General features: G+C 60.0%; 1 protein-coding gene across 2 annotated transcripts; it reads left to right on the forward strand.

The window, feature by feature from the left end:
• Positions 1-5,387: 5,387 nt before the first annotated feature.
• CDC42BPG (CDC42 binding protein kinase gamma) lies at positions 5,388-27,048 on the forward strand. 2 transcript variants are annotated; one of them, XM_054437556.2, is made up of 37 exons: positions 5,389-5,697; positions 8,205-8,296; positions 8,377-8,460; positions 9,486-9,581; positions 9,866-10,014; positions 10,544-10,637; positions 10,885-11,085; positions 11,216-11,464; positions 11,956-12,035; positions 13,102-13,199; positions 13,294-13,374; positions 13,558-13,661; positions 13,803-13,982; positions 14,247-14,336; positions 14,478-14,599; positions 14,686-14,758; positions 14,950-15,056; positions 15,140-15,254; positions 15,526-15,674; positions 15,749-15,837; positions 16,127-16,179; positions 16,268-16,366; positions 16,445-16,504; positions 16,768-16,873; positions 17,161-17,294; positions 17,377-17,516; positions 17,611-17,692; positions 18,393-18,609; positions 19,851-19,913; positions 20,037-20,636; positions 22,328-22,425; positions 22,500-22,584; positions 22,713-22,833; positions 22,944-23,061; positions 23,314-23,437; positions 23,553-23,638; positions 25,574-27,048. In XM_054437556.2, the coding sequence occupies exons 1-37, from the start codon at positions 5,538-5,540 to the stop codon at positions 25,628-25,630; spliced, it is 4,656 nt and encodes a 1,551-aa protein (XP_054293531.2). In that variant the 5' UTR covers positions 5,389-5,537; the 3' UTR covers positions 25,631-27,048. The 2 variants fall into 2 exon arrangements, with proteins under 2 accessions (XP_054293532.2, XP_054293531.2); XM_054437557.2 differs by lacking the exon at positions 22,328-22,425 and having other exon boundaries at positions 5,388-5,697.
• The last annotated feature ends 405 nt before the right edge of the window (positions 27,049-27,453 follow it).

The following is a 27,453-nucleotide window of genomic DNA, read 5'->3' on the forward strand; positions in this document are numbered from 1 at the left end:
GGAGACCGCCCTGAGTTCAAATCCCAGCTCTGCCACTCTAGCCAGATCTCTTCCCCCACTGAGGCCGTTTCCTCAAGCCTTAATTCAGGAACAGACGTGGCCCACAGAGGCAGAGCCCGAGGACACCCACCTTGAGCGGCCTTTGCCAAGCACCCCAAGGAGGTTAGTCGGGTGGGGTGCAGGGAGCAGGGCACCTCACCCAACACCCAGAACAAAACAGGCGGGCCCCACCCTTCCCCGAAGCAGCTCCCAGACTCAGTGGCGCCTGTAGGCCAGAGAGGTGGTGGCCAAGGGGGCTCGGGCCTGGCTTCCTGTGCACCCAGAGGGACTGATAATTGTAAAACCACATGGGGCTGCAGCCGCTGTAGAGCGTGGGAGCCCCTGTGGCTTGTTGGAACAGTGCAGGGAAGGTTTTTGGAAGAAAAACCAGAATGATGAAACCACCATATGTCCACCCATTTGGAGCTTTGGACTTTTCATAGGACACGCCCCTGGTGCCGGGCAGATGGGGTTGGGGAGGGGGCTGCCAGGACTAGCTGGGGGACTGGGGGCTCCGCACCCCCAGCATTTGCATCAGCTCCTTCCCAAAGCCATCCCAACAGACGCACCTTCAAATAAGAGCCAGGCATCTGAGGCTCAATGGCGGGCTTAGGGAGCTCCCCGGCTCCAATCACATTGCCACCCGCGCTCCTTCAGAGAAAGGTTGGGATGGCCATTGGTGGCCATACTGGGAAGCTCATTTGTCCCTCACACCTGAACAGGTGCAGTTCTACATTATACACAAAAAGACAGCGTTCAGAGAGAGAGGAAGAGATTTACCCAAGGCCCCATGCCTGGTCAGCAGTGGGCAGAGCTGCATGACCCAAGGCCAGCCTCTCATGTCCTGACCTCCTGGGTAGGAGCGGGCCACTATGCCACGTGCACGTTTCCAGAGTGGCTAAGGGCAGGGGGTGGCCGCCATTCCTGCCAGCCCTGAAGAACCATCTGGTGGGAGCTGCTTTCCGAGGCCAGGGCTGGAGACTCTCATCCTAGGCCTTCCCCTGGAGGCTGATTCTCAGGACCTTGAGGAAGGGGGCGCCCCAACCCTGGGCTCAGCAGCCCTCCAATGTGGCCAGGATGCCGCAGACCAGGGCAACCTGCCTTGTGTCTGGGTTCCCAGCCACAGAGGGCTATGCCCTTGGGGGCAGACACAGGGTTCCCTGCCACTTCCTCGTCCTGGGTTCTCAGGTCCTCTCCCTGCCCCCTCATACCTGCCCTCTGCAGGGCAAGTCTGGACTCAAGGAAGGAGCTCAAGGCTGGCACCACCTCCCTCCCCAGCTTCCATGCATTAGTCTGTAAAGGAGGGTAATAACTCTCTCCTAGAGTGGCCCTTGTGAAGATAATAGATCTAAAGTCACTTTAAGTTACCAAGAGGCCCCTTACACTTGCAAGCTGTTATCAGGAGTGACTGCTCCCCGCAGAGCTGGGTGAGAGAGCTAGTGATGTCCCTCAGTACCAAGGGGCTTGCGGGATGAGTGAGAGGCTGCGGGGGGGTAGCTGGGCCCTCCTGCACCTGGGGAGTAGTCGAGTAGTCGTGGAGGAGGCATTTGAATGAAGGTACCCTGGAGAGAAGGAAAGGAAAGAGAGTGGCCCGACTGCCTGGACAGGGTGCGACTGAGGCTCTCGGGGGTGTCTCCTGTCAAGACTCACCCATCCCCAGAGCACCCTGTGAGCTGGGCCTTGGGCTGTGCCATGCTCAGGACTCTGTGGGGAGCGGGTCAAGGCTGCTGCGGCGCTAGTGGTCTGGCCCCACAGGATCAGAAAACAGATCTGCTGAGACAACATTGTGCTATGCCCTGGAGCTGCTTCGGGCAGTCAGGGCTGGAGGCCTGGCTGCTTGCTAAGGCTGGAATAAGCTCAGAAAGAGACTGAGCCTTTACGGACTTCCTTCCATTGGAGCTGCAAAGGAATGAGCAGGGGGCCCAACCCTCCCCCTTTATTTTTATTTGTTTTTTTATTTTGGAGACATGGTCTCACTCTGTCACCTAGGCTGGAGTGCAGTGGCACAATCTCAGCTCACTGCAACTTCCGCCTCCCAGGTTCAAGTGATTCTCCTTTCTCAGCCTCCCGAGTAGCTGGGACTGCAGGTGTGTGTCACCATTCCAGGCTAATTTTTGTATTTTTAGTAGAGACAGGGTTTTGCCATGTTGACCAGGCTGGTCTTGAATTCCTGGGCTCAAGTGATCCGCCCACCTGGGCCTCCCGAGTAGCTGGAACTACAGGCTCGCACCACCACACTCAGCTAATTTTTAAGTTTGTTTGTAGAGATGAGGTCTCACTATGTCGCCCAGGCTGATCTTGAACTCCTGGGCTCAAGTGATCCTCCCACCTCAGCCTCCCAAAATGCTGAGATTACAGGCATGAGCCACCATGCCCGGACCCAACCCCCTTTTACAGACAAGGAAATTGAGGCTTGCAAGACAGATGTGACAAAAACTAATAAAGGACCAGAAAGAATCACGTGTGAGAGGCGGGAGGTGCCGAATGCCAGTCCCAGCCCTGCCCCGTGCAGCCCTGGCCTCAGCCCTGAAACTCAGTGTCCACTCAGCTACACTGTGTAGGGATGGACAGATGGCTGGGGATGGACCTTTCTGAGAACTTACCAGAGAGGTTAAGGGACTTGCCTGAAGTCACACAGGGAGTGAGGCAGGGCCCAGAGGCCTCACCAAGGGTGTCCACGAGGGGCAGTGGAGGAGAGGACCATCTTCCCACCCGGGAGCCCTTCCCTATCTCTGGTTCCCTAATGCTGGCTGGAGCGCCTGTCCCTCCTCTGGTCTCTGGCGCCCCCGTGTGGCCTCAGTGAGCAGGCCTCTTCCTACCTCCTGTGGGCTCCACCCCTGCCCCGCCCCCATAAGGGGGGGGGGCTCAGAATCTCTCAGGTGAGACGGATCTGAACTCCTGCCCCTTCTCCCAGGAGACCAGAGGCAATGAAGGGGATCCCCAGAGTTTGGTTTGAATCCTGGCTCCCCATCCCAGCCTGGCTGATTTAGGTAACACACCCAGACTCTGTTTCCCCAAACATTTCTCAGCCCATGGGCCCTGCGTAGCTACCGGGCGGGCCTCTGGGGAGATCACATGGGCGGCAGGGCGAGTCTGAGACCAGCCCCGGGCAACGTAGAGAGACCCCAGCTCTAAAAAAAAAATAAAAATTAACCAGGCGTGGTGGTGCAGGCTTGCAGTCCCAGCTCCTTGGGAGGCTGAGGTGGGAGGATCACTTGAGCCCAGTATGTTGAGGCTGCAGTGAGCTGAGATTACACCACTGCACTCCAGCCTGGGTGACAGAGCAAGACCCTGTCTCAAAAAAAGGCTGGGCATGGTGGCTCATGCCTGTAATCTCAGCACTATGGGAGGCTGAGGTGACCAGCTTGGCCAATATAGCAACATAGTGCAACCCTGTCTCTTTAAAATAAATAAATAAACAAACAAACAAACAATCACATGAGAAACCCTTTGTGGGGAGAAACACCCTGTTTGCTGCAAACATTCATGGAACACCTCCTCCCTCAACCTGATCCTGCCCCCATCTCAGCGAGGTCCCAGTACCAGAGGAGAGGCAAACCCCTAAACAGGTCTTTTAATGAAATAATGTGTTGGCCAGTGGCTACAGCCTGTAATCCCACCACTGTGGGAGGCTGAGGCAGGCAGATCGCTTGAGTCCAGGAGTTTGAGATCAGCCTAGGCAACATGGCGAAACCCCATCTCTACAAAAAATACAACCGTGGCTGGGCGCAGTGACTCACGCGTGTAATCCCAGCACTTTGGGAGGCCAAGGCAGAAGGATCACCTGAAGTTAGGAGTTGGAGATCAGCCTGGCCAACATGGCAAAACCCTATCTCTACTAAAAATACAAAAATTAGCTGGGTGTGGTGGCACATGCCTGTAATCCCAGCTACTTGGGAGGCTGAGGCAGGAGACTCTCTTGAACCTGGGAGGCGGAGGTTGCAGTGAGCCGAGATTGTGCCACTGCACTCTGGCCTGGGTGACAGCATGAGACTCCATCTCAAAAAACAAAACATCAGCCTGGCCTGGTGGTGTGAGTCTGTAGTCTCAGCTATTCGAGAGGCTGAGGTGGGAGGATCACTTGAACCCAGGAGGTTGAGGCTGTGGTGAGCCACAATTGCACCACTGCACTCCAGCCTAGGGGACAGAGTGAGACCCTGTCTCAAAAGAGAAAGAAAGTGTTGTCTAGGCCGGGTGTAGTTGCCCATGTCTGTAATCCCAGAACTCCGGGAGGCCAATGTGGGAGGATTGCCTGAGCCCAGGAGTTCGAGACCAGCCTGGTCAACATAACAATAACCCGTATCTCCAAAAAGTAAAATAAGAATTAGCTGGGTGTAGTGGCATATGCCTGTAATCCCAGCTACTCAAGAGGCTGAGGCAGGAGCCTAAGAGGTCAAGGCTGCAGTGAGTTATGATTGCGCCACTGCACTCCAGCATGGGTGACAGAGAGACCCTGTCTCAAAAAAAAAAAAAAAAAAAAAAAGTGTTGTCTGAAGCCACTGATATGTCCCACCCTTTGATCTCTCCTCATGGCGCCTGGTCCATCCCAGCTGGACACAGCTGGACAGAAACCAGAAATACCACTGGACAGAGCCAGCCCCTCCCCTTCCCAACCTGCTCCAGCCTATCTCAGACCTCTCCTTGCCCTTCACGTTCCAGGTCAGACCTCAGGCCCTGCTCCTACTGAAGCTTAAAACGCCTGTGGTGTTGGTACCAGCCCAGCTCCACCTCCACCCCAGGGTCTAACTTAGGAGCCACCTTGTCCTCAGCCCCTCAATTCCCCTTCCTCCTTCCCAAGCCTCAGTGTGTCCATCTGCCAAATGGGCGTGACCATCCCTACCCTAACTTCCTGTCTCCCACGTCAACTCTAATGATACAATCAAAGTAAGATTCAGAAACTTTTTTTTGGGCGGGGGGGGCGATGGGTGCCAAGCGCGGGCAAACCATAGAGAGAGCGAACTACAATTCCCATCCGGCTCCGGGGCCGCAGGCGTCCCTAGCCCCTCTCCCTTAGCCAAGGGCAAGGCGACTGCGACCCAGGGGGCGAGAGAAGTTGCAGTGCTCCGCGCCTCCTGGGTCAGGGCCCAGCGAGGGCCCAGGTAAGGCTGGGTCTGGGGCCGCGTGGGGACCTGGGGAGTCTTTCCGACCCCGCGGAACCTCACCGCGCCCCTCGCAGAAATCAGTTGCTCTCCCCGGCCCGCCCCCCCCACTTCCTGGCCGGGAGTTGGGCCCGCCCCCGCGCGCCTCCGCCCCCACCTTCATCTCCAGCCGCGGCTCCCATTGGCCGGCGCACACCTGCCCGTCCGTCGGGGGGCGGGGCGCAGCGCCCAGGTGAGGGCGCGCTGGCGCCGGCGGAGGAAGGTGACAGCGGGGAGGGTGGGAGAGTGGGGGGGAGGACGCGCGGACACAGCCTCAGACGGTTGGGCGGACTGACGGCCCGACAGGCGGGCATGCGGGCGGCCAGACTCTAGCCGAGCAGCGAGGCTCCCGCCGCAGCCATGGAGCGGCGGCTGCGCGCGTTGGAGCAGCTGGCGCGGGGCGAGGCCGGCGGCGGCCCGGGGCTCGACGGCCTCCTCGATCTGCTGCTGGCGCTGCACCACGAGCTCAGCAGCGGCCCCCTACGGCGGGAGCGCAGCGTGGCGCAGTTCCTGAGCTGGGGTGAGTGGCGGGGCGGCACGGAGCGGGGGCGGACCTAGGGATATCGCGCCGAGACCCCGCACCCGCAGACTTTCCCGCAGGGACCCGCACCCCCACGGGCTTCCCTCGCAGACTCCCTGCAGTGGCCCTGACGCGTACCACCGGACCCCCGCGGCCCGCACACTCACGTGCACACCTCACCCTCACTCCAATTCTCACACACGCTCCTTCCCTCTCACAGACCCCGACACATGCACACACACACACGAACTTGTGCCCAGGTATTGACCGCAGACGCATGTACCTAGTGCACCGCCTAGAGTCCCGTACAGATGTCCTTGCTCACAGGCCACACCTGACGCAGGACGCACACAGACCCTCATGCATGTCACCCACTGACACACGGGCTCTGTTTCTCCTTCCTCTCGGATGCATTGAGACACACAGCTCACGAAGAGACCCAGGGAGCGCTGCAGACCACCCCGACCGCACTGGCACTGCAAAACACACAGATCTGTAGGTATCGCACACTTGCAGACCTTCCCCCGCACCAACACACACACCCCCAGCTCCCTGCGTACAAGACCATTGCAGCCTGGACTCAGGAACCGATCTCCAACCCTTGGCCTGTGCAGGCTGCTGGCCAAGCTCCTTGGGGGCTGTGGCCCCGGGGCCGGGGAGGGGGGCCTAGCTGGAGATGGGTCTGTACCTTTCCTGGGAGACTCATCTGAGTCATTGGGAGTGGCTGGCCCGGGGTGACCCTGAACCCACTGTGGGCACTGGCGCCAGCTGGAGGGTTCCCTGGTCACACCCTGCCGGGCCATGGGGAAAAGGCACGGGGGCCTGGCCAGGGCGGGGTGAGGCAGGTGTTTGCCCAGTGGGCAACTAGCGTTCCTGGCGCTCCTGAGCTCTGGGAAGGCACAAGGCCTGGGGTAGAGGGGGAGGCTGCCACCCAGATGTGCCAGGGAGTTGTCCCCAGCCCCAACCCTTCCATCCAGGGCGAGGCAGTCAGAGGCCCCTGCCTCTGTGCCTGTCTCCCGGGTATGCCTTCGTGCTATGCGTGTCTGCCTGTTTTGTTGTCACCCCCCCCATGACACCCACACACGTGTGTGTGTTTGCACACACATGTGTGCTCCTCCCTGACTGCCTCCAGCACCTCTGCCTGGGACCCCGGCATGGGGGCCCTCTGTTGACAATCTCCCGAGGTAACTCAAAGGGCTGTGACTCATTCCTCTCCTGCTTGTCTCTACTTGTCCCTGCTCCTGCCCGGAGCCCCCATGCCCTGTGGGAGGACAGAGGATTAGGCGGCCTGTCCAGAGGCCTGGATCCTCCTGCCTGTGGGCCTGGGCTTCGGCCCTCTTCTGGCGGGTGGGTCCCTATGGTGCTGGCTTCACCTCCCACGGGGAGGCCCGGGGCTGCTCCTCCCCAGCTCCACACACAGACCTGGGAAAGAGACAATGAATTTCTGTAATGAGGTTTCCACCCCGCCCCCGCTGCGGGCTTCTGCCTGATAAACCTGTGGAACAGCTCTCTGTCCCACCCACAGACCCGCCCAGCTGGCAGGGAGTTTACCTCCTGGCAGGGGGAAACTGAGGCAGGGCGCCAGACCACAGCTGCCCCTCATCCTGACTGATCACTCCTGCCTCCCTAAGACCCAATTCCTTCCCAAAACCTGTGGCTAATCCAGGCCTGGAAAGTGCCTGGGAGTGGCTGGAGTTGCCTCTCCTGGAGGTATCTTGGATGTGAGGAAAGAGGACGTTCTTGACCAGACAAAAGCCTCGTCCAGACAGGGAGGCAGGGCTGGGAGTGAGAGAGCCGGTCAGGCCTGGAGGCATCCTGAGCACTCACACCTTCAGGGGCTAGTGCTGGCACCAGGGAAAGGCATCTTGGTCCTGTTTGTGAGTCTCGTGGGCACCTCGGCAGACTGGCATCCATGCCTCCAGCCTGAGAGGCCCCACGTGGGAAGCATAGAGCCTGTCCTCCCTGCCCTAGGGGCTGCAGGCCTCACCCCCAACCAGGTACCTCTGTGCCTACAGGGTCCCTGGACCCAGGCCCACAGCTCCTGAATGGGAGAGAAGCCTCTCTGGGGATAAGGAATGTCACCCGTCCAGTTTCCTAAGACAGGCCCTGGCCTGAACCTGTGAGGGGGCCAAGAACTGTGAGGTGGGGGTAGGAATGGTGTCCCCATGGTCCCCAGGGTGACCTGGCCAAGCAGAGTCAGGCCGCAGACTGGGCAGGACTACAAGTCCCATCAGCCCCTGGGATGGAGGCTGCCTAGAGTCTGGGGCCAGGGGTCCAGGGAGGTCCAGGGACCAGGCGGTCAGCTGAGCCCGGCCTCTGACCTCCCGCACTTCCTGATCATGGCCAAAGGAGCACCAGCTCCTGCCAACCCCTTGGCCCGAGGCTGTCCCTGGGGAGGTCATCCCTGCCTGGGCTCACAGGAGTGGCAGCTCCTGGCTTGCCCAAGGTGAGAAGGGGAATGGAGCCCTCCCTACATGCACTCTGAGTCCCGCCCTGTGTCCCCTCAGCCAGCCCCTTCGTATCAAAGGTGAAAGAACTGCGTCTGCAGAGAGATGACTTTGAGATCTTGAAGGTGATCGGCCGAGGAGCCTTTGGGGAGGTGAGCAAAGGGCCTGGGGTAGGTGGGGAGGAGGTGTTCACACCGGGCTGGGCTCACCCCGGTCCTCCCTGTGGCCTTAGGTCGCCGTGGTGAGGCAGAGGGACACTGGGCAGATTTTTGCCATGAAAATGCTGCACAAGTGGGAGATGCTGAAGAGGGCTGAGGTCAGTGTGGAGTCTGGTGGGCCCTCGGGCACCCTACAAATGGGTGTGGGGGAGGTGTATGCTGCCAGGCCTATGGGGCATGGGGGGGGTGGGCAAGGCTGCAGACCAGGCAAAGGGTGCCACCCTCAGCAGCCACTGATTTGTTATCTTTCTCACAATAAACCCTTTATTTAATTTTTTAAATTTGTTTTGTTTTGTTTTGTTCTTTGTTTTATGTTTTTTTGAGACGGAATCTCGCTCTGTCAACTAGGCGGGAGTACAGTGGTGCTGTCTTGGCTCACTGCAACCTCCACCTCCCAGTTCAAGCAATTCTCCTGCCTCAGCCTCCCGAGTAGCTGGGATTACAGGCACCTGCCACCACACCCAGCTGATTTTTGTATTTTTAGTAGAGATGAGGTTTTGCTATGTTGGACAGGCTGGTCTCGAACTCCTGACCTCAGATGATCCTTCTGCCTCGGCCTCCCAAAGTGCTGGGATTACAGGTGTGAACCACTGTGCCCAGCCTACAATAAACTCCTTTTTTTAAGACAGAGTCTCACTCTGTCACCCAGGCTGGAGTGCGGTGGCGTGATCTTGGCTCACTGCAACCTCCACCTCCTGGGTTCAAGGGATTCTCATGCCTCAGCCTCCCAAGTAGCTGGGATTACAGGCGTGTACCACGACGCCCAACTAAGTTTCTTGTATTTTTAGTAGAGTTGGGGTTTCACCACATTGGCCAGGCTGGTCTCCAACTCTTGGTCTCAAGTGATCTGCCCGTCTTGGCCTCCCGAAGTGCTGGGATTACAGGCCTAATAAACCGTTTTGAAAACAACCAGAGTCATTCCCATTTTCCATATGGTCATGCTGAGGCCCAGAGCCACGGAGCGTGGGCTTGGGCTCAGTCGCAGCCAGACAGGGGACAGTAGAACTATGACCTCCATCCGAGCTCCCAGACTCACAGAATCTTTCTCCATCCCATGAGCTGGCAAGGGGGCATCCTGGGCTCTGATCCCACCCCACCCCTTACTTCCCCAAACGTGCTGCAGACAGCCTGTTTCCGGGAGGAGCGGGATGTGCTCGTGAAAGGGGACAGCCGTTGGGTGACCACTCTGCACTATGCCTTCCAAGATGAGGAGTACCTGGTGAGGATACGGGGCGGGGCTGGACGGGAGCATCCTAGGGACACAGGAGAGGGCCCTTGGGGCCAGGGGCACTGGGCCCAAAGAGAGACCCCTCTTGGGACCAAGAGACCCCCACTTCCCACCAGTTCCTGGGCTTGGTGCCTCCTGCCTGAGCCCTGGCTGGGAACTGGCCAGCCCAGAGCTGCTGGGAGATGCAGCCCTGCCTTCCCAGAGCCCTGCGGGACCGCGGTGAAGTGGCCAGGTGCACCCTTCCCCTGGGTCTGATTCTTGTCCCCCACCTCCAGTACCTTGTGATGGACTACTATGCCGGTGGGGACCTCCTGACGCTGCTGAGCCGCTTCGAGGACCGTCTCCCGCCCGAGCTGGCCCAGTTCTACCTGGCTGAGATGGTGCTGGCCATCCACTCGCTGCACCAGCTGGGTTATGTCCACAGGTGGGGCCCCAGCCCCGCTGCCCTGCCCAACCCCTGCCAGCTGTGCTGGGGACAGCTGATGTCGGCTGAGCACTCACCATGTGCCAGGCACTTCTCTGGGAGCTCATCCGTGTGCTTCCTTGGAATCATACCAAAGAGCCCTCTGTGGCAGGGGCTGCTGCTGTGTCCGGCCTACAGCTGAGGGGTCAGAGTTTAGCACAGGGAAACACCTGTCTCGAGGTGACTCGGCTCTCAGGTGGCCAAGCCGTGGTCTGCACTGGGGAAGTCTGACTCCTGCGTCCCCCACAGCACACTCTGCCACCTACAAGGGTTGTCCCCACACATCCTTTCTACAATCTAGCCATCTTCCTCCTTCTGGCCTGTGGGACCATCTACATGCACACACGTTGCTAATCACATGAGCACCTACACACAGGAATGTGTGTGAGCTGGTGCTGGCACACACCGTGCACGTGCACCTGGGCGTGTGCCTAAATGGCCACTTACACACAGGTCAAGCCCCTCACTCTCCCTGCCTGCCATCCCCCAGGGATGTCAAGCCAGACAATGTCCTGCTGGACGTGAACGGGCACATTCGCCTGGCTGACTTCGGCTCCTGCCTGCATCTCAACACCAACGGCATGGTAAGGACCCTGCCCCAGAGTGGGAGCAGGGGATACCAGGCGGGCCAGGCTCTCAGGAAAATGGGAGGCCCCAGGCCTAGTGCAGAGGCATCAGGCTCCCTGGGGAAGGTGGGTGAGACCCAGGCCCCAGGTGGGCAGCAGCAGGCCAGCCTGGCAAAGTAGGGGTGACCCGGCCATCGTGAGGGGCCAGCAGCCCCAGCCAAGCCCGAAGCTGTCCTCATGGCTTCACCACCACCACCACCCACAGGTGGATTCATCAGTGGCAGTAGGGACGCCGGACTATATCTCCCCTGAGATCCTGCAGGCCATGGAGGCAGGCAACGGCCACTACGGCCCACAGTGTGACTGGTGGTCGCTTGGAGTCTGCGCCTATGAGCTGCTCTTTGGGGAGACGCCCTTCTATGCTGAGTCCTTGGTGGAAACCTACGGCAAGATCATGAACCACGAGGTCTGGACACCAGGCTCTGGGCTTCCAGAGGGGGCAGTGGGACCCCCGAGTCTGTGTGGTTGGAAATACCTGCAGGTGAGGCTGGGTTCCTGGACACTTGACCCAGCCTGCCCCCTCCCCCCACCCACAGGACCACCTGCAGTTCCCCCCAGACGTGCCTGACGTGCCAGCCAGCGCCCAAGACCTGATCCGCCAGCTGCTGTGTCGCCAGGAAGAGCGGCTAGGCCGTGGTGGACTGGATGACTTCCGGAACCATCCTTTCTTCGAAGGCGTGGACTGGGAGCGGCTGGCGAGCAGCACAGCCCCCTATATTCCTGAGCTGCGGGGACCCATGGACACCTCCAACTTTGACGTGGATGACGACACCCTCAACCATCCAGTGAGTGGCAAAGGCCACTGCAGAAGGGGAGCTGTCCTACCCCCTTGTTGGCTGGGGGAACCCTCCCTCTGAAGTCCCCTGGGGTAGGCTGAGGGTGAGGCCTTCAGACACCAGGGCTTATGATTTATGGACTCCCAGACTGACCCGTTCTAGCCGCCATCCCCTGGCCCAGCCTCTTCCAGCCAAACTGGGGTGGGGGAGCATCTCCCACAGGCTCCCCATGCTCGCCTGCACTGAGGTGGGCTGTGGCGAGGGAAGGCCCTCTGACCACAGGTATCATCCTATTAACTAGAATCCATATAAGGAAGAAAACTCCCAGCAGCTCCTAGGAGACTTGTGGGAGCTGGGGGTCTGTTTGGGTTGGGCCGTGTTACCCCCCCAAGTTCCCACCTGAGCAGGAGGCGGTCGCACCTGGTCCCAGGAGGCTGCTGGGCCTCGGTCCTCGGTCCTCAGCCTGTGGACTCTGACTCTCCTTCCCTCTCCCTCTGCAGGGGACCCTGCCACCGCCCTCCCACGGGGCCTTCTCCGGCCACCACCTGCCATTTGTGGGCTTCACCTACACCTCGGGCAGGTGAGGCTAGTCCTCACACACCTGGTGGGAGGCTCGGGGTTGCCTGACCTGGAGCACACTGGGTGCATAGCCCAATGGGGCCCTGGGAAGGACGGCAGAAGGGCTCCCCAGGGCCTGCATGTGGCAGGTGCTCTAGCCCTCACCCTCGGGCTCCTGGTGAAGCCACACCCAGGTCCCACTGGGCCACATGCCAGCACATGGCTCTCATGGCGCCTTCCACGAAGGGCGAGGATGCACTGCACCTAGAGCCAGAGGTGTAGGGTTCGAAGGCCCCTACTGCTCCCGGGCCTCACTCTGTGGCTCTGTAAAATGGGTGGGATGGACCAGGCGTGGTGGCTCATGGTTGTAATCCCAGCACTTAGGGAGGCCAAGGCGGGTGGATCACCTGAGGTCAGGAGTTCAAGACCAGCCTGGCCAACATAGTGAAACCCCATCTCTACTAAAAATACAAAAATTAGCCGGGCACGGTGGCAGGCGCCTGTAATCCCAGCTACTTGGGAGGCTGAGGCAGCGAGAATCGCTTGAACCCGGGAGACGGAGGTTGCAGTGAGCTGAGATCGCGCCATTGCACTCCAGCCTGGGTGACAGAGCAACTCTGTCTCAAAATGGGTGGGATGATCTCCACCTACTCCCATTCGAGGGGCTGGCCTGAGACCGCAGTGAGGTCCTGGTGCGGGTGTGCTCTGAGGTGGAAGGAAATGGGTCAGATCCCCACTTCTCAGGGCCAGCCGGGCCACTGTCACCACATCCTGTCCTCGACAGCCCTTGGGAGAGGCCTTGTCACCACCATCTTCCCCTGAGGAAACTGAGGCTAAAATACATTGTGTTCGAGGTGATACAGCTTGTAAGGGTCAGGACGAGGGCTTAAACTTGGGCCTGGGGACCCGGAGCCTGTGCCCTGAAGCTGCTGCCCTGGGCTGCCACCCATGGCACCAGTCTGGGGTCTCCCGAGGGCAGGGTCTGTTTTGGCTGTTTCACAATTAATGAGTGATTCGATCCAGGAGGATGGAGGAGACTCTGTGGGGTGAGGTTTCTACCAACACACATGGCCCCTGTCCCCCCACAGTCACAGTCCTGAGAGCAGCTCTGAGGCCTGGGCTGCCCTGGAGCGGAAGCTGCGGTGTCTGGAGCAGGAGAAGGTGGAGCTGAGCAGGAAGCACCAAGGTACTGGGAGCGGCTGGGCCGGGCCTGCGTGTGCTGGCTCTAGGGGCTGCTGCTGCGGGAGTGGACTCACCTGTGGGTACCACCTTCCCTCCAGAGGCCCTGCACGCCCCCACAGACCATCGGGAGCTGGAACAGCTACGGAAGGAAGTGCAGACTCTGCGGGAGAAGCTGTCAGGTATCCCTTCCGCCCACCCCCGCTGGGGCTGAGTCCCACCTGGGCTCGGGCTCGCTGTATGGTCCTGGGGGAGCATTTTACGCTCTCTGAGCCTGCGTGTGGGAAACAGGCCAAGGAGACTTGCTCCTGGGCTGAGAGGCTGGGGCCGCCAGCACTTGAGGTCTCAGTGACTCTTCCCGGCAGAGATGCTGAGGGACAAGGCCTCATTGTCCCAGACGGATGGGCCCCCCACTGGTAGCCCAGGTCAGGACAGTGACCTACGGCAGGAGCTTGACCGGCTTCACCAGGTGAGGGCTGGGTGAGGTGGGTGAGGGCCGGGTGAGGTGGGTGAGGGCCGGGTGAGGTGGGTGAGTTGCCCTGGGCTCCATGGACAGTTCATGCCTGACTCTGGGCCTTGTCCTTCCCCGCTCCCTCACCTGCCTCCTCAGGAGCTGGCCGAGGGTCGGGCAGGGCTGCAGGCTCAGGAGCAGGAGCTCTGCAGGGCCCAGGGGCAGCAGGAGGAGCTGCTTCAGAGGCTGCAGGAGGCCCAGGAGAGAGAGGCGGTCACAGCTAGCCAGACCCAGGCCCTGAGCTCCCAGCTGGAGGAAGCCCGGGCTGCCCAGAGGGAGGTGGGTGACCAGGGTGGGTAGGGACAGCACCTGGGCCCTGCCTCCTGTGTGGCTGGAGGGAGCATGGGGAGCTTGGTGGGAGATGCTGCCCCCCGGTTGTAGCTGGCAGAGGCTAGGCTAGGGGATGGTGGCTGGGACGGGGCAGTCTGGGAGTCCGTGCCTCCTCACGTCCACTGTGGCTGGCAGAGTCGAGTCCATGGCAAGGTGGGCAGAGGGGCTGCCGAGGGCAGAGTTGGCAGTGGCCTGCCTCTGCACCCCTCACAGCTGGAAGCCCAGGTGTCCTCCCTGAGCCGGCAGGTGACACAACTACAGGGACAGTGGGAGCAACGCCTTGAGGAGTCTTCCCAGGCCAAGGTAGTCAAGTCCTACCCCCTTGGCAAAAGGCACTTCCCTACCAGCCTGACCCCACTCAGAGCCTCAGGGCCAGGCCTGTGTCCCGGGTGGGTGGGCCATGGCATCTTGGGTCTCTGCCCTGACCTCCTCCATGTCCCCAAGACCATCCACACAGCCTCTGAGACCAACGGGATGGGACCCCCTGAGGGTGGGCCTCAGGAGGTCCAACTGAGGAAGGAGGTGGCCGCCCTGCGAGAGCAGCTGGAGCAGGCCCACAGCCGCAGGTGAGCCAGGCAGCTGGTGGCAGGGAAGGGCCGGGCCTGGCCTGGGCAGTGAGTCACGGCGTTGGCCTTGGCCTTCTCCTCCCCAGGCCGAGTGGTAAGGAGGAGGCTCTGTGCCAGCTGCAGGAGGAAAATCGGAGGCTGAGCCGGGAGCAGGAGCGGGTGAGCAGGGGGACGGATGGAGGGCACGAGAGACGGACAAGGCAATGGGGAGCCAGTGGGCGGGTGGGCAAGCTGTAGCCAGTGAGCCGGGTGGACATGGACGAGGCTCGGGGTGCTGGGGTACCTACACGGAGACGGCAGTCCCAGGAGTGCTGGGGCCTGGGGCTGACCTTTCCTCTGGCCGGCCCCAGCTAGAAGCAGAGCTGGCCCAGGAGCAGGAGAGCAAGCAGCGGCTGGAGGGTGAGCGGCGGGAGACGGAGAGCAACTGGGAGGCCCAGCTTGCTGACATCCTCAGCTGGTGGGTGCCAGGGATGGGTCGGGGTGGGGAACGTAGGCGAGACTGAGGGCCCAGCCCATGACCCTGAGCCCCTTCCCCATCAGGGTGAATGATGAGAAGGTCTCAAGAGGCTACCTGCAGGCCCTAGCCACCAAGATGGCAGAGGAGCTGGAGTCCTTGAGGAACGTAGGCACCCAGACGCTCCCTTCCCGGCCACTGGTGAGCCCCAGAGATGCCCCCGGGGGCTGGCTTGGGCAAGTCACTGACTTTCCGTGAGCTCAGCATCCCTGCTACTGAAGGTCACTACTGGAGGTGGGGACACTGAGCTCATGGGAGATAGTGACTTCCCTGAGCTCACAGTGGGTCATTGGCTGAGCTGGAGCTTTGAGCCTGGCTGGGTGGCATGGGTAGCAGGATGCTGTGGTAGGAGGGTGTCCCTGAGGCAGCCAGGCCTAGAAAGCATCTTATACGGGTGCTCCATGGCCACCAGGACCACCAGTGGAAGGCGCGGCGACTGCAGAAGATGGAGGCCTCGGCCAGGCTGGAGCTGCAGTCAGCCCTGGAGGCCGAGATCCGTGCCAAGCAGGGCCTGCAGGAGCGGCTGACGCAGGTGCAGGAGGCCCAGCTGCAGGCTGAGCGGTGAGGCTAGGGGCAGGCGCTGGGGGCCAGGGCTCGCACAGAGGCTGGTGGCGAGCCCTTGCTGTTCTCCCCAGCCGTCTGCAGGAGGCCGAGAAGCAGAGCCAGGCCCTGCAACAGGAGCTCGCCGTGCTGCGGGAGGAGCTGCGGGCCCGAGGGCCAGCGGGTGAGTGGCTGCCAACTGCTTGCCCCGGAGCCAGGCTCCCCCACAGCCTCCCGCTTGCCAAGGGGGCTCCACGATGGCCTGGCAGGGTGGTGGAGACAGGAGTCTGTTCCTGGACTCTGCCGCTTACTCCATCATCTGTGACCAGCACTTCTTGAGTGCCTGCTGTGCCCAGCCCTGCCCCACGCCTGTGGTCATTTCCCATTTTACTGAGGTGGGAACTGAGGCCCCTCCTGGCCCCTAGTTCCTCAGACCAGGGACCCCAGGCCAGTGACCCACCCTCTCTTTGCAGACACCAAGCCCTCAAATTCCCTGATTCCCTTCCTGTCCTTCCGGAGCTCAGAGGTAAGGACCAGGCCGAGGGGCTTGTTGGGGAGAAGTCCTGGGAGAGGCACAGGGACCTTGACTTTGCTCCTCTCTCTCCCATCCCCAGAAGGATTCTGCCAAGGACCCTGGCATCTCAGGAGAGGCCACAAGGCATGGAGGGGAGCCAGAGCTGAGGCCGGAGGGCCGACGCAGCCTGCGCATGGGGGTGAGGACAGGTGGGTCCATAGTAGGGGGCCTGGGCCCCGCCCTTGCCTGTCTCACTTGCTCCCTCGCCCTCCTGCAGGCTGTGTTCCCCAGAGCACCCACTGCCAACACAGTCTCTACAGAAGTTCTTCCTGCTAAGGTCAGTGCCCAGAGGGGCAAGCGGGGTGGGGGCACTAAGCAGTTCTGCCAGGCTGAATGGGCACTGTGGGGACACTCCACGTGCCTCGTGGCCAGCAGGCACAATTGGGGTGGAGGTGGTGGCAATGAGCTTGTCTGCCGCCATAGATTGGCTGGGACTCGGAGGTCACTGTTGCCTGGCTCAGCCCCTCATCTTGCCTGACCCCTCCGGGATGGGGCATGGGGCCCTGGGAGGCCTTGGGTAATGGCTATCCCCCTCCCCAGCCCGGCTCACACACGCTGCGCCCCCGGAGCTTCCCATCCCCGACCAAGTGTCTCCGCTGCACCTCGCTGATGCTGGGCCTGGGCCGCCAGGGCCTGGGTTGTGATGGTGAGAGTCCCCACCCCACCGCACACCCACCCACTATGCTCCAGCCATAGTCCCAGGTGTGTGGCCCTGGCACACCCAGGCTGTTTCTCCCATCCCAGGGTCACTGGCACCTGCTGGTCAAATTTCCTACTGCTCAGCTTTGTTCCTTTTCTCACTTGATGAGGAATTGGGGACAGTTCAGGTGCCACTGTGGCTTCAGGGAAGCTGGCTCCGGACATGCCCCAGTCCTGGTTTGGGGCTGTCCCCTCCCAGCCTCACCTCATCCACCTTCTCCACTTTCCCCACAGCCTGCGGCTACTTTTGTCACACAACCTGTGCCCCACAGGCCCCACCCTGCCCCGTGCCCCCTGACCTCCTCCGCACAGCCCTGGGAGTACACCCCGAAACGGGCACAGGCACTGCCTATGAGGGCTTTCTGTCGGTGAGTGGGGGCCGAGGGAGGGGAAGACGGGCATGGGGGGCCGAGGGCCCCTGCAGCCGTCCCATGCTTGCCTTTCCGCCAGGTGCCGCGACCCTCAGGTGTCCGGCGGGGCTGGCAGCGCGTGTTTGCTGCCCTGAGTGACTCACGCCTGCTGCTGTTTGATGCCCCTGACCCGAGGCTCAGCCCGCCCAGCGGGGCCCTCCTGCAGGTCCTGGATCTGAGGTGGGTGCCGGGCAGTGGCATGGGGCAAGGGACTAGTGGTGAGGGGGGCAGTCAGGGACAGGGAGATTTCTGACCTGTTCTGTGAACCTCCCAGGGACCCCCAGTTCTTGGCTACCCCCGTCCTGGCCTCTGATGTCATCCATGCCCAATCCAGGGACCTGCCACGCATCTTTAGGGTGAGTGCCTGGGATGAGATGGAGCAGCCACCATCCACCTCCCCATGCTGTCCCCGCTCTGGCCACTGTCCCCCCACTCCATACTGCCCTCTTGGGCCAGCCCACAACCACAACACGCTTTCCACGTGAACACCTGGCCAGGTCTCACCTCATTTAGGATCTGCTGTGGCTTCCCATCGTCTGCGGGGTGCTCCTGACCTAGCCCTTGAGGCCCCAAGGCTCTGACCCTGCAGGCCTCTCCAGCCCTCTCCCTTGGCACCTCTCTCTGCTCTGGCCACACCTGGCTTTCTCCAGTTCTGAGGGCGCCCTGTGCCTGTGTGCGCCACATTCTCAGTCCTTCATGTCTGTCTTTGCACGGAATTGCCGGCCCTGCACTGGCGCCCAGCCCCTCACCTACCTTGACTACTCCTGGTTAGTTACTCGTCCCTCAGGCTCCAGCAGAAATGTCTGGTCTCCTGGGAAGTCATCCTTCACCTCCTGGCCCGGGTTTGGGGCCCTCTGTGTTCCCACTAGGCCCGTCCTTGCCCCATTATGGCACTGGTCGCATGGCTCTGGAGTTGTCTGTGTGCCTGTCTGGCCTACTCCCTGCTGCTGACAGTGCACGCTAGGCCCCCGGGGCACAGCGGCTGCTGGAGGCAGGAAGGGAGGGAGGACAGATGGCTCTGGCCCACGGCCCTCCAGCTAGGGTCCTTGCCCGCAGGTGACGACCTCCCAGCTGGCAGTGCCGCCCACCACGTGCACTGTGCTGCTGCTGGCGGAGAGCGAGGGGGAGCGGGAACGCTGGCTGCAGGTGCTGGGTGAGCTGCAGCGGCTGCTGCTGGACACGCGGCCAAGACCCCGGCCTGTGTACACACTCAAGGAGGCCTACGACAACGGGCTGCCGCTGCTGCCCCACACGCTCTGCGCTGCCATCCTCGGTGAGCTGGCGGAGGGGACTGGAGGGAGCAGTCCAGGCCTGCGGGAGTGCTGGTGTCTAGGAATAGTCCCAAGGGCCACTGCTACTGCCCATTCCCTGCAGCCACGAGACAGACTGCCTTGCACCACGTATGTGCTCCAGCCTCCTGTGTGCATGGCTGGGCCCCTAGGTAGGGGGCCTGGTTTATCCCCACTCCATTTCGCTGTGCCTCAGTTTCTGCTTTTTCCAAAAGAATCTCAAGCGAGTAGAAGGAACAAAGGCTTTTTTTTTTTTTTTTTGGAGACAGAATCTCGCTCTGTCGCCCAGGCTGGAGCGCAGGAGTGCAATCTCAGCTCACTGCAACCTCCGCCTCCCAGATTCAAGCAATTCTCCTGTCTCAGCCTCCAGAGTAGCTGGGATTACAGGCATGCGCCACCTCGTCTGGCTACTTTTTGTATTTTTAGTAGAGAAGGGGTTTCACCATGTTGGCCAGGCTGGTCTTGAACTCCTGACCTCAGGTGATCCACCCACCTTGGCCTCCCAAAGTGCTGGGATTATAGGCGTGAGCCACCGTGCCCAGCCGGAACAAAGGCTTTAGAAAGAGAGAAACAAGGGTTCAGTCCTGGCTGTCTCACTACAAGCTGGGGGACTGGGGGAGCTGCTGTAGAACCACCCAGAGCCTCATAACATCTCCTGGGTGGAGCTGCCAAGAGCTTCACTTGTGCTCAGCCTTGAACCTGGGGCTCAGCAGGGCTCTTCTGTAACTAAGACTGGGAAAGAGGCATGAAACAGAGCTCCTCGGCGTCTCCCAGCAGCTGAGGCCCTGAGCCAGGCCCCGCTTTCAGGGCGGGAGCCACAGGAGAGGTTGTGCGGGTCCCTGGAGCAGTCGGGAACCAGAGGGGAGGGGATTTATTGAGCAAGGGGCTCTGCTGAACCCTCCCCTGCATCACTTCCTCGCTTCCTCAGAGCTGCTCTGTGAGGAAGTACCATCGTTGTCCCCAGTTTACATAAGGGGAAACCAAGGCTCTGAGAGGTGACGTGACTTACCCGAAATCCCACAGCTCAAGGTGATGGGCCTCACCCCAACCCCTCTGGAAGAGCCTGTCCAGACTGGGAGAGAAGGGTCAGTGAGGCAGGGACAGCGGGATTATTGCCACCCCCACTTCCTCAAGAGAAACAGGCACAGCAGGGCAGGTGGACTGCCCAATCTCCGTGTCATTGAGTGGGACTTCTGACCTCTGACTCTCTGCCTCCCTCTACCAGACCAGGATCGACTTGCGCTTGGCACTGAGGAGGGGCTCTTTGTCATCCATCTGCACAGCAATGGTACCTATCAAGGCTGGGCTAGGGTGGGCGTGGGCAGGGGCAGCCCCAGCGGGCAGAGGAGGATGGGGATGGGTCACTCTTCAACCACCTGCAAGTGACACTCTCCCCTCGCCAACCCTGCAGACATCTTCCAGGTGGGGGAGTGCCGGCGCGTGCAGCAGCTGGCCTTGAGCCCCAGCGCGGGCCTGCTAGTCGTGCTGTGTGGCCGTGGCCCCAGCGTGCGTCTCTTTGCCTTGGCGGAGCTGGAGAACATAGAGGTAGCAGGGGCCAAGATCCCTGAGTCTCGAGGCTGCCAGGCGCTGGCAGCTGGAAGCATCCTGCAGGCCCGCACCCCGGTGCTCTGTGTAGCCGTCAAGCGCCAGGTGCTCTGCTACCAGCTGGGCCCAGGCCCTGGGCCCTGGCAGCGCCGCATCCGTGAGCTGCAGGCACCCGCCACTGTGCAGAGCCTGGGGCTGCTGGGCGACCGGCTATGTGTGGGCGCCGCCGGTGGCTTTGCACTCTACCCGCTGCTCAACGAGGCTGCGCCGTTGGCGCTGGGGGCCGGTTTGGTGCCTGAGGAGCTGCCACCATCCCGCGGGGGCCTGGGTGAGGCACTGGGTGCCGTGGAGCTTAGCCTCAGTGAGTTCCTGCTACTTTTCACCACTGCTGGCATCTACGTGGATGGCGCAGGCCGCAAGTCTCGTGGCCATGAACTGTTGTGGCCAGCAGCGCCCATGGGCTGGGGTAAGGCCTGCAGAGGGCTTGGCAGGGGTGCCAGGCACCTTCAGTGGGTGGGTGAAGACAGGGTCCCGCCTCAACTCATGAGCCTGGCATTGGAGCCCTTTGGTGCCAGTTTGCATCCTCCAGCCCAACACCACCCTGTCCCACTCTCTGTGGCTTGCAGGGGACCTTCCTTTTCCGTGGCTGAGCTCATGCTCCTCTCCTGCCTGAGCCGCTCTCCTTTTGTTTGTACCCAGCAAACTTTTTTTTTTCTTTTGAGACAGGGTCTCCCTCTGTCACCAGGCTGGAGTACAGTGGCACAATCTTGACTCATTGCCACCTCCGCCTCCTGGGGTCAAGTGATCCTCCCACCTCACCCTCTCGAGTAACTGGGGGCACAGGTGTGTGCCATCATGCCTGGCTAATTTTTGTTTTGTTTTGTTTTGTTTGAGACAGAGGAGTCTCACTCTGTCGCCAGGCTGGAGTGCAGTGGTATGATCTCGGCTCACTGCAACCTCCGCTTCCCGGGTTCAGGTGATTCTCCTGCCTCAGCCTCCCTAGTAGCTGGGACTACAGGTGCACGCCACCACACCCAGCTAATTTTTGTATTTTTAGTGGAGACGGGGTTTCACCATGTTGGCCAGGCTGGTCTCGAACTCCTGACCTCGTGATCCGCCTGCCTTGGCCTCCCAAAGTGCTGGGATTACAGGCGTGAGTCACCACGCCCAGCCTAATTTTTGTATTTTTTCGTAGAGATGGGGTTTTGCCATATTGCACAGGCTGGGAGTCTCAAACTCCTGGACTCAAGCAATCCTCCCGCGTGGCCTCCCAAAGTGCTGGGATTACAGGTGTGAGCCACCGGCCCCGGCCTCTACCTGGCAAACTCTTAACTAGGTACCGCCCCAGTGTCAGCTCAGGGCCTGGAGCTGGTGGGCGCTCCAAAGATGACCGCTGCGATTGCTGTGGTCACCATTGCCTTTGTGCTCCCCGCCCTGCCTCCCCATCATTGGTCCTTTCCTTCTCTTTGCCTCATTACTTCTACGTCCAGACCTGTGTCATGGCTCTCATCACCTCCACTTCGTGACTGGCTTGGTGCACTGGGGTCCCACAGAATGGGCCGGGGCTGGTTTCCTCATCCACATCAAGCACCCAGCCCAGGGTGGCACACTCCAGGGGCGATGGGTTTGGAGGAATGAGTGGAAGAGTGAATGAAAGAATGAGGCAGTGGGGCAGTCTGGTGCATGCACAAGTAACTAGCATGATGGGTAAGGGCTGGAAGAGAGGGGCAGAGTGTCCTTTGTGAGCAATGGCTCTTTGGGGTGGGGCCTGCAGGTTGGGTGCCGCATATCACCCAAGCTGCCCAGGGCCAAATCGCAGCTCTCAGGACCAGCTGAGTGACCTGACCTTAACCATCGCATGGCTCCAGGGGTTCCATTCCCTCATCTGGAAATTAGGGGTTATAACAGTAGTACCTGCTCAGAGTTGTTAGAAAATTAAGGGAGGAAAAGCATGTCGTGTTTAGAACTGAGCCAGGCATGTGGTGAGTGGTCCAGGGTTATCTCTGATTTGATGTGGAGGCTGGGCCGGGCGACAGGGAGTCTTCAGAGGAAGGACCTTAGCGTGGGGCGTGGTAGTTACTGTGCTGTGGCAGGGGACAAGGTGTTCCCTGTGGAACAGAGGGGGAAACAGCTCAGAGGTGCCTGGCGTGCCCGCAGGGTACGCGGCCCCCTACCTGACAGTGTTCAGCGAGAACTCCATCGATGTGTTTGACGTGAGGAGGGCAGAATGGGTGCAGACCGTGCCGCTCAAGAAGGTGAGGGTCCGCCAGAGCCCTGGGGTAGCGCCGGGGGTGGAGGCGTGGCCTGACCGCTGTGCTTGCTGCCCCAGGTCCGGCCACTCAATCCAGAGGGCTCACTGTTCCTCTACGGCACCGAGAAGGTCCGCCTGACCTACCTCAGGAACCAGCTGGCAGGTGAGGGAGTGCGCGTGTACGGGTGTGTGCGTTCACCAGTGCGCACGTGTGGCTGTGTGGCCCTGAATGCCAGCTGACGGGGCCCTGGGAACGTGTGAGCACAGCCCGGCTCTCCACTTCTCCCACAGAGAAGGACGAGTTCGACATCCCGGACCTCACCGACAACAGCCGGCGCCAGCTGTTCCGCACCAAGAGCAAGCGCCGCTTCTTTTTCCGCGTGTCGGAGGAGCAGCAGAAGCAGCAGCGCAGGTGCGCGTGCACGACGCAGGGGCTGAGGCTGGGCGGGGCCGCCCCCGCTTGTGGGCGGGTCGAAGGGAGGGTGGAGATTCGCCACCCACTACCTACACCTCCGCCCGCAGGGAGATGCTGAAGGACCCTTTTGTGCGCTCCAAGCTCATCTCGCCGCCTACCAACTTCAACCACCTAGTACACGTGGGCCCTGCCAACGGGCGGCTGGGCGCCAGGGACAAGTCCCGGGTTAGTCCTCTGGAGCCAATCACAAGCCACTCTGGTGAGGCTGAGCCAATCACCGGCCTCTGTGGTGAGCTCTAGCCAATCACGGGCCGCTGTAATTACTCCTAAGGCCTGGGACTCACCCTTCTGCTGCCTGGGTCTTAAGTACAACCAGGCTGGGGGCACAGTGGCGTTCATTTGTCCTGGTCTGTTGTGCCTTGGGCCTCTTGTCCTTGTGCCTGCTGGTCCCAGCCCCTCCGCACTGTCACCCAACAGGCTCCCGAAGAGAAGGGCCGAGTTGCCCGCGGCTCCGGCCCACAGCGGCCCCACAGCTTCTCCGAGGCGTTGCGGCGCCCAGCCTCCATGGGCAGCGAAGGCCTCGGTGGAGACGCAGACCCCAGTAAGGCCAGCCCCGCAGCCTCCTGTGTGCTACCCCCCACCCCAAGTTTCCACCCCCTTTGGATCCCTGAAATCTGATCTTGGTATTTTTGTCCCCTCGTCTGTTGCTGGAGCAGTGAAGAGGAAACCTTGGACATCCCTGTCCAGCGAGTCTGTGTCCTGCCCCCAGGGATCGCTGAGCCCTGCAACCTCCCTAATGCAGGTGAGCGGGTCCGGGAGGCTTGTCCGTCCCCTATTCAAACGTCAGGCAGTTCTGTTTTGTGCTAGGCCTTGCACAGTGACCTAGGCTAGGGAACAAGTTGAGCCCATCCCTGCCCTCGATTCTACGAGATGCAGATTCTTACCTGTCTCACCCCACCAGTGGGCGCCAGCAGGATCCCGGAGGCAGGCCAGCCTAGGTGGGAATCTTGGCTCTGACTGTTCCAGCTGTGTGGCTCTGGGCAAAATGCCCAACCTCCCTGATCTTGTCTCACCTGTAAAATGATGTGGTTTCTGGGAGGCTGCATGAGCTGATGATACCTGCGAAGGGCTCAGCATAGTACCTGGCATGGGGAAGGTGCCACAGAAGGGGAGCTCTTGGGATTCTTTTTTTTTTTTTTTTCCAGACGGAGTCTCACTCTGTCATCCAGACTGGAGTGCAGTGGCACAATCTCGGTCACTGCAACCCTCACCTCCCACATTCGAGCGATTCTCCTACCTCAGCCTCTCTCAAGTAGCTGGTATTACAGGTGTGCATCACCATGCCCAGCTAATTCTTGTATGTTAAGTAGAGATGGGGTTTCATCATGTTGGCCAGGCTGGTCTCGAACTCCTGACCTCAAGTGATCCGCCCACCTTGGTCTCCCAAAGTGTTGGGATTACTGGTGGGAGCCACCACGCCCGGCCACTCTTGGGATTCTTAATAGAGGCCCAGCCCACAGCAGGGAGTTGGGGGGTCAGAGGAGGGAGCAATCCATTCTGAATGAGGACAGGGGAAAACCTAAGAGAAGCCGGGGAGGTTCCCATTCCCCCTGCAGCCACATCTACAGCACACACATCCACCCACTCCCGTCACACCAGGCCACTCGGAGCCCTGGGGCTTGCCATGTTCTTCCACACCTGCAGGCTGTTGCCCCTGCAGTCCCCTGTGTTTTGAATGCCTTTTCTCTATCTTCACCTTAACCAACACCAGACTGCCCTCCAGGTGACCCACCAGGATCATCTTCAAAGGAGCTTTCCTGGCCGCTTGGTCAGGTAGTCATTGCCTCCCTGGGGCTGGTGCCACCTTTGCCACCCCGCTCCCTCCACACCTTCCTTGCAGCTCCTGCTGTGCCATGGGTTTCTTCTGGTGCCTGTTCTCCTCTCTTGACTGTGGGCTCCTTAGTGGTGGGGGTCAGGCTTCATTCTTCTGCCCAGAGTAAAGCATGTGTGTCGACTGAAGGAAGAATGGAGTGAATGAACAAAGGGACTTTGAGGCTGGGCACAGTGGCTCACCCCTGTAATCGCAGCACTTTGGGAGGCTGAGGCAGGCAGATCACTTGAGGTCAAGAGTTCGAGACCAGCCTGGCCAACATGGTGAAACCCTGTCTCTATTAAAAATACAAAAATTAGCTGGGCCTGGTGGCGCATGCCTGTAATCTCAGCTACCTGGTGGGCCGAGGCAGGAGAATCACTTGACCTGGGAGGCGGAGGTTGCAGTGAGCCAAGATCATGCCACTGCACTCCAGCCTGGGTGACAGAGTGAGACTCCGTCTCCAAAAAAAAAAAAAAAAAAATTAACTAGGCGTGGTGGTGCATGCCTGTCATCCAGCTACTTGGGAGGCAGAGGCAGGAGAATCACTTGAACCTGGGAGGCAGAGGTTGCAGTGAGCCAAGATCATGCCATTACTGCACTCCAGGCTAGGCGACAGAGCAAGACTCTGTCTCAGAAAAAAGAAAAAAAAAAGGACTTTGAGTCCATTCAAAGTTAAGTAGGAGCTCTCCAGGTTCTTCCAGTGACCCATTTACCACCTCCACTCCTCACCTCACATCTGGCTTCCTCCAGGGGCCCTGATACAGTGGGTGATGGGTCCTAAGGGGGCCTCCAGGAGCCACTGGCCCTGTGAGGAAAGAGTCCCCCCTGATCCTACCCCTTAACTTCCTTTTCTTTCTCCTGCAGGTCTCAGAACGGCCCCGAAGCCTCCCCCTATCCCCTGAATTGGAGAGCTCTCCTTGATGCCCTCTGTTAGGGCCCACCCCAATCCCAGGGCAGAAGGACATGAGGGAGCGAAGAGCTTGAGGAATGCCATACTCCGGCTGGTCCGGGACATGGAAATTCGGACTCAGGGAGGACCCGGGCTGGGCAATGACTGGGAGACTTGCCTGGGTTCCCAGGACTTGGGGATCCTGACTCCCAGCCCTCATCCTGCCTTACCCCTCTGTTCCCAGCCCCAGCCTTTCTAAGCCATTGGGAATAGAATGGCCCCTTTTGTCCTGGTGTCCAGGGGTGATTGTGCCAAAGCTCTTATTTCCAGTGCCAAGCCCCCAGAGGCTTGTAAGAGTTGGGATGAGGGATGGAGAGGGACTGGGTCTCTGGGAACAGGTTGGAGGTCTTATCTGTGGACTGTCTGACTCGCAGCTGAGGCCAAGATGGGGCATGTCCTGGTCTCTGCTTAGCATCTTGGTGAGAAAAACAGGCGGTGATCCAGAGGAAGGGAAAGTAGAGAAGGAGGGAAAGGATGTAGGCGAAGGAGGTGAGAGACAGGATAGGAGGAAGGAAGTGGAGGAGGAGGTGATAGGAATTGGAAGGAGGTAGAAGCCGTGCAGAGGAAGAAGGGAGAGGGACGAAAGAGGAGCGATGAAGAAGAGGAGGGAGACAAAAAGAGGGATGGCGGAGAGAGGGAGTCTGGAGAACAAAGGGTCCTTTCTCTGGGGAGGGGTGCGGTGGGCGGGGCTGACACTGTCAGCCAATCCTCCCATCGGGGAAGAGAATCCTGGACAGGGACAGGATGGGGAGGGTATTTATAAGGGCTTTTTGGTGGGAGATGGGTACCCAGTGGGGGCCACTGGAGGGTCTCCGGGCACACTCTGGCCCTTCCCAGAAAGGGGGGTCCTTTTTCTCGAAGCTTCAACCAGTTGTGTATTAGGGGAACCTAGGGCGCATTTTACTATTGATGACAGTCATTATATTGTTATTATATTACTATTTTTATTAAACCTCCCCCCACTGAAATGCGGGGGCCAAAATAAGTATTTATCTCCTCAAATGCCACATTCCCAGGAGGGACAGACCCTGATGCTCTGTGAGGCAGCAAGAAACCAATAAAGATGCCGGGCGCAGTGGCTCACGCCTGTAATCCCAGCACTTTGGGAGGCTGAGGCGGGCGGATCACGAGGTCAGGAGATCGAGACCATCCTGGCTAACACAGTGAAACCCCGTCTCTACTAAAAATACAAAAAATTAGCCAGGCGTGGTGACGGGCGCCTGTAGTCCCTGCTACTCGGGAAGCTGAGGCAGGAGAATGGCGTGAACCCGGGAGGCGGAGCTTGCAGTGAGCCGAGATCTCGCCACTGCACTCCAGCCTGGGCGACAGAGTGAGACTCCGTCTCAAAAAAAAAAAAGAAAAGAAACCAATAAAGACAGCTTTGTAAGCTGCTGGCCTCCTTGCCTGGATCTGTCCTCTTGGGGTTCAGAAGGTGGGGGATTAGGAATGGTGGGAACAGTGGGGGTGTCCCAGACAGTTAAAGGCCAGATTGTCTTCCCTGCATTTTCAGGAATCAGGTGACATTCAAATGGGGTAAATGAAGGGACTTTACTAACTAAGGGCAGTTTACAGAAGCATGCACAGTGCTAAGGGAACACACCAATGAATGGCAGTGTCTCAGGGCCCAGGCAGCAGAGAGGAGCTGTTAGGACCCCCAGGCCACCCAGTCAGGAAGAGGCAGTGGTGCTACCCGACAGGAGCTCTAGCTTTTGGTAAAACTTGACCATGGCTGAGCTGAAAGGCAGCCTAGGAAATAAATTCCTCCGCCTCACTCCCTCCCATCTTCTGCCTCCCT

The sequence above is a fragment of the Pongo pygmaeus genome, chromosome 9 (assembly GCF_028885625.2).
Source record: "Pongo pygmaeus isolate AG05252 chromosome 9, NHGRI_mPonPyg2-v2.0_pri, whole genome shotgun sequence".
NCBI classification, from domain to species: Eukaryota; Metazoa; Chordata; class Mammalia; order Primates; family Hominidae; genus Pongo; species Pongo pygmaeus.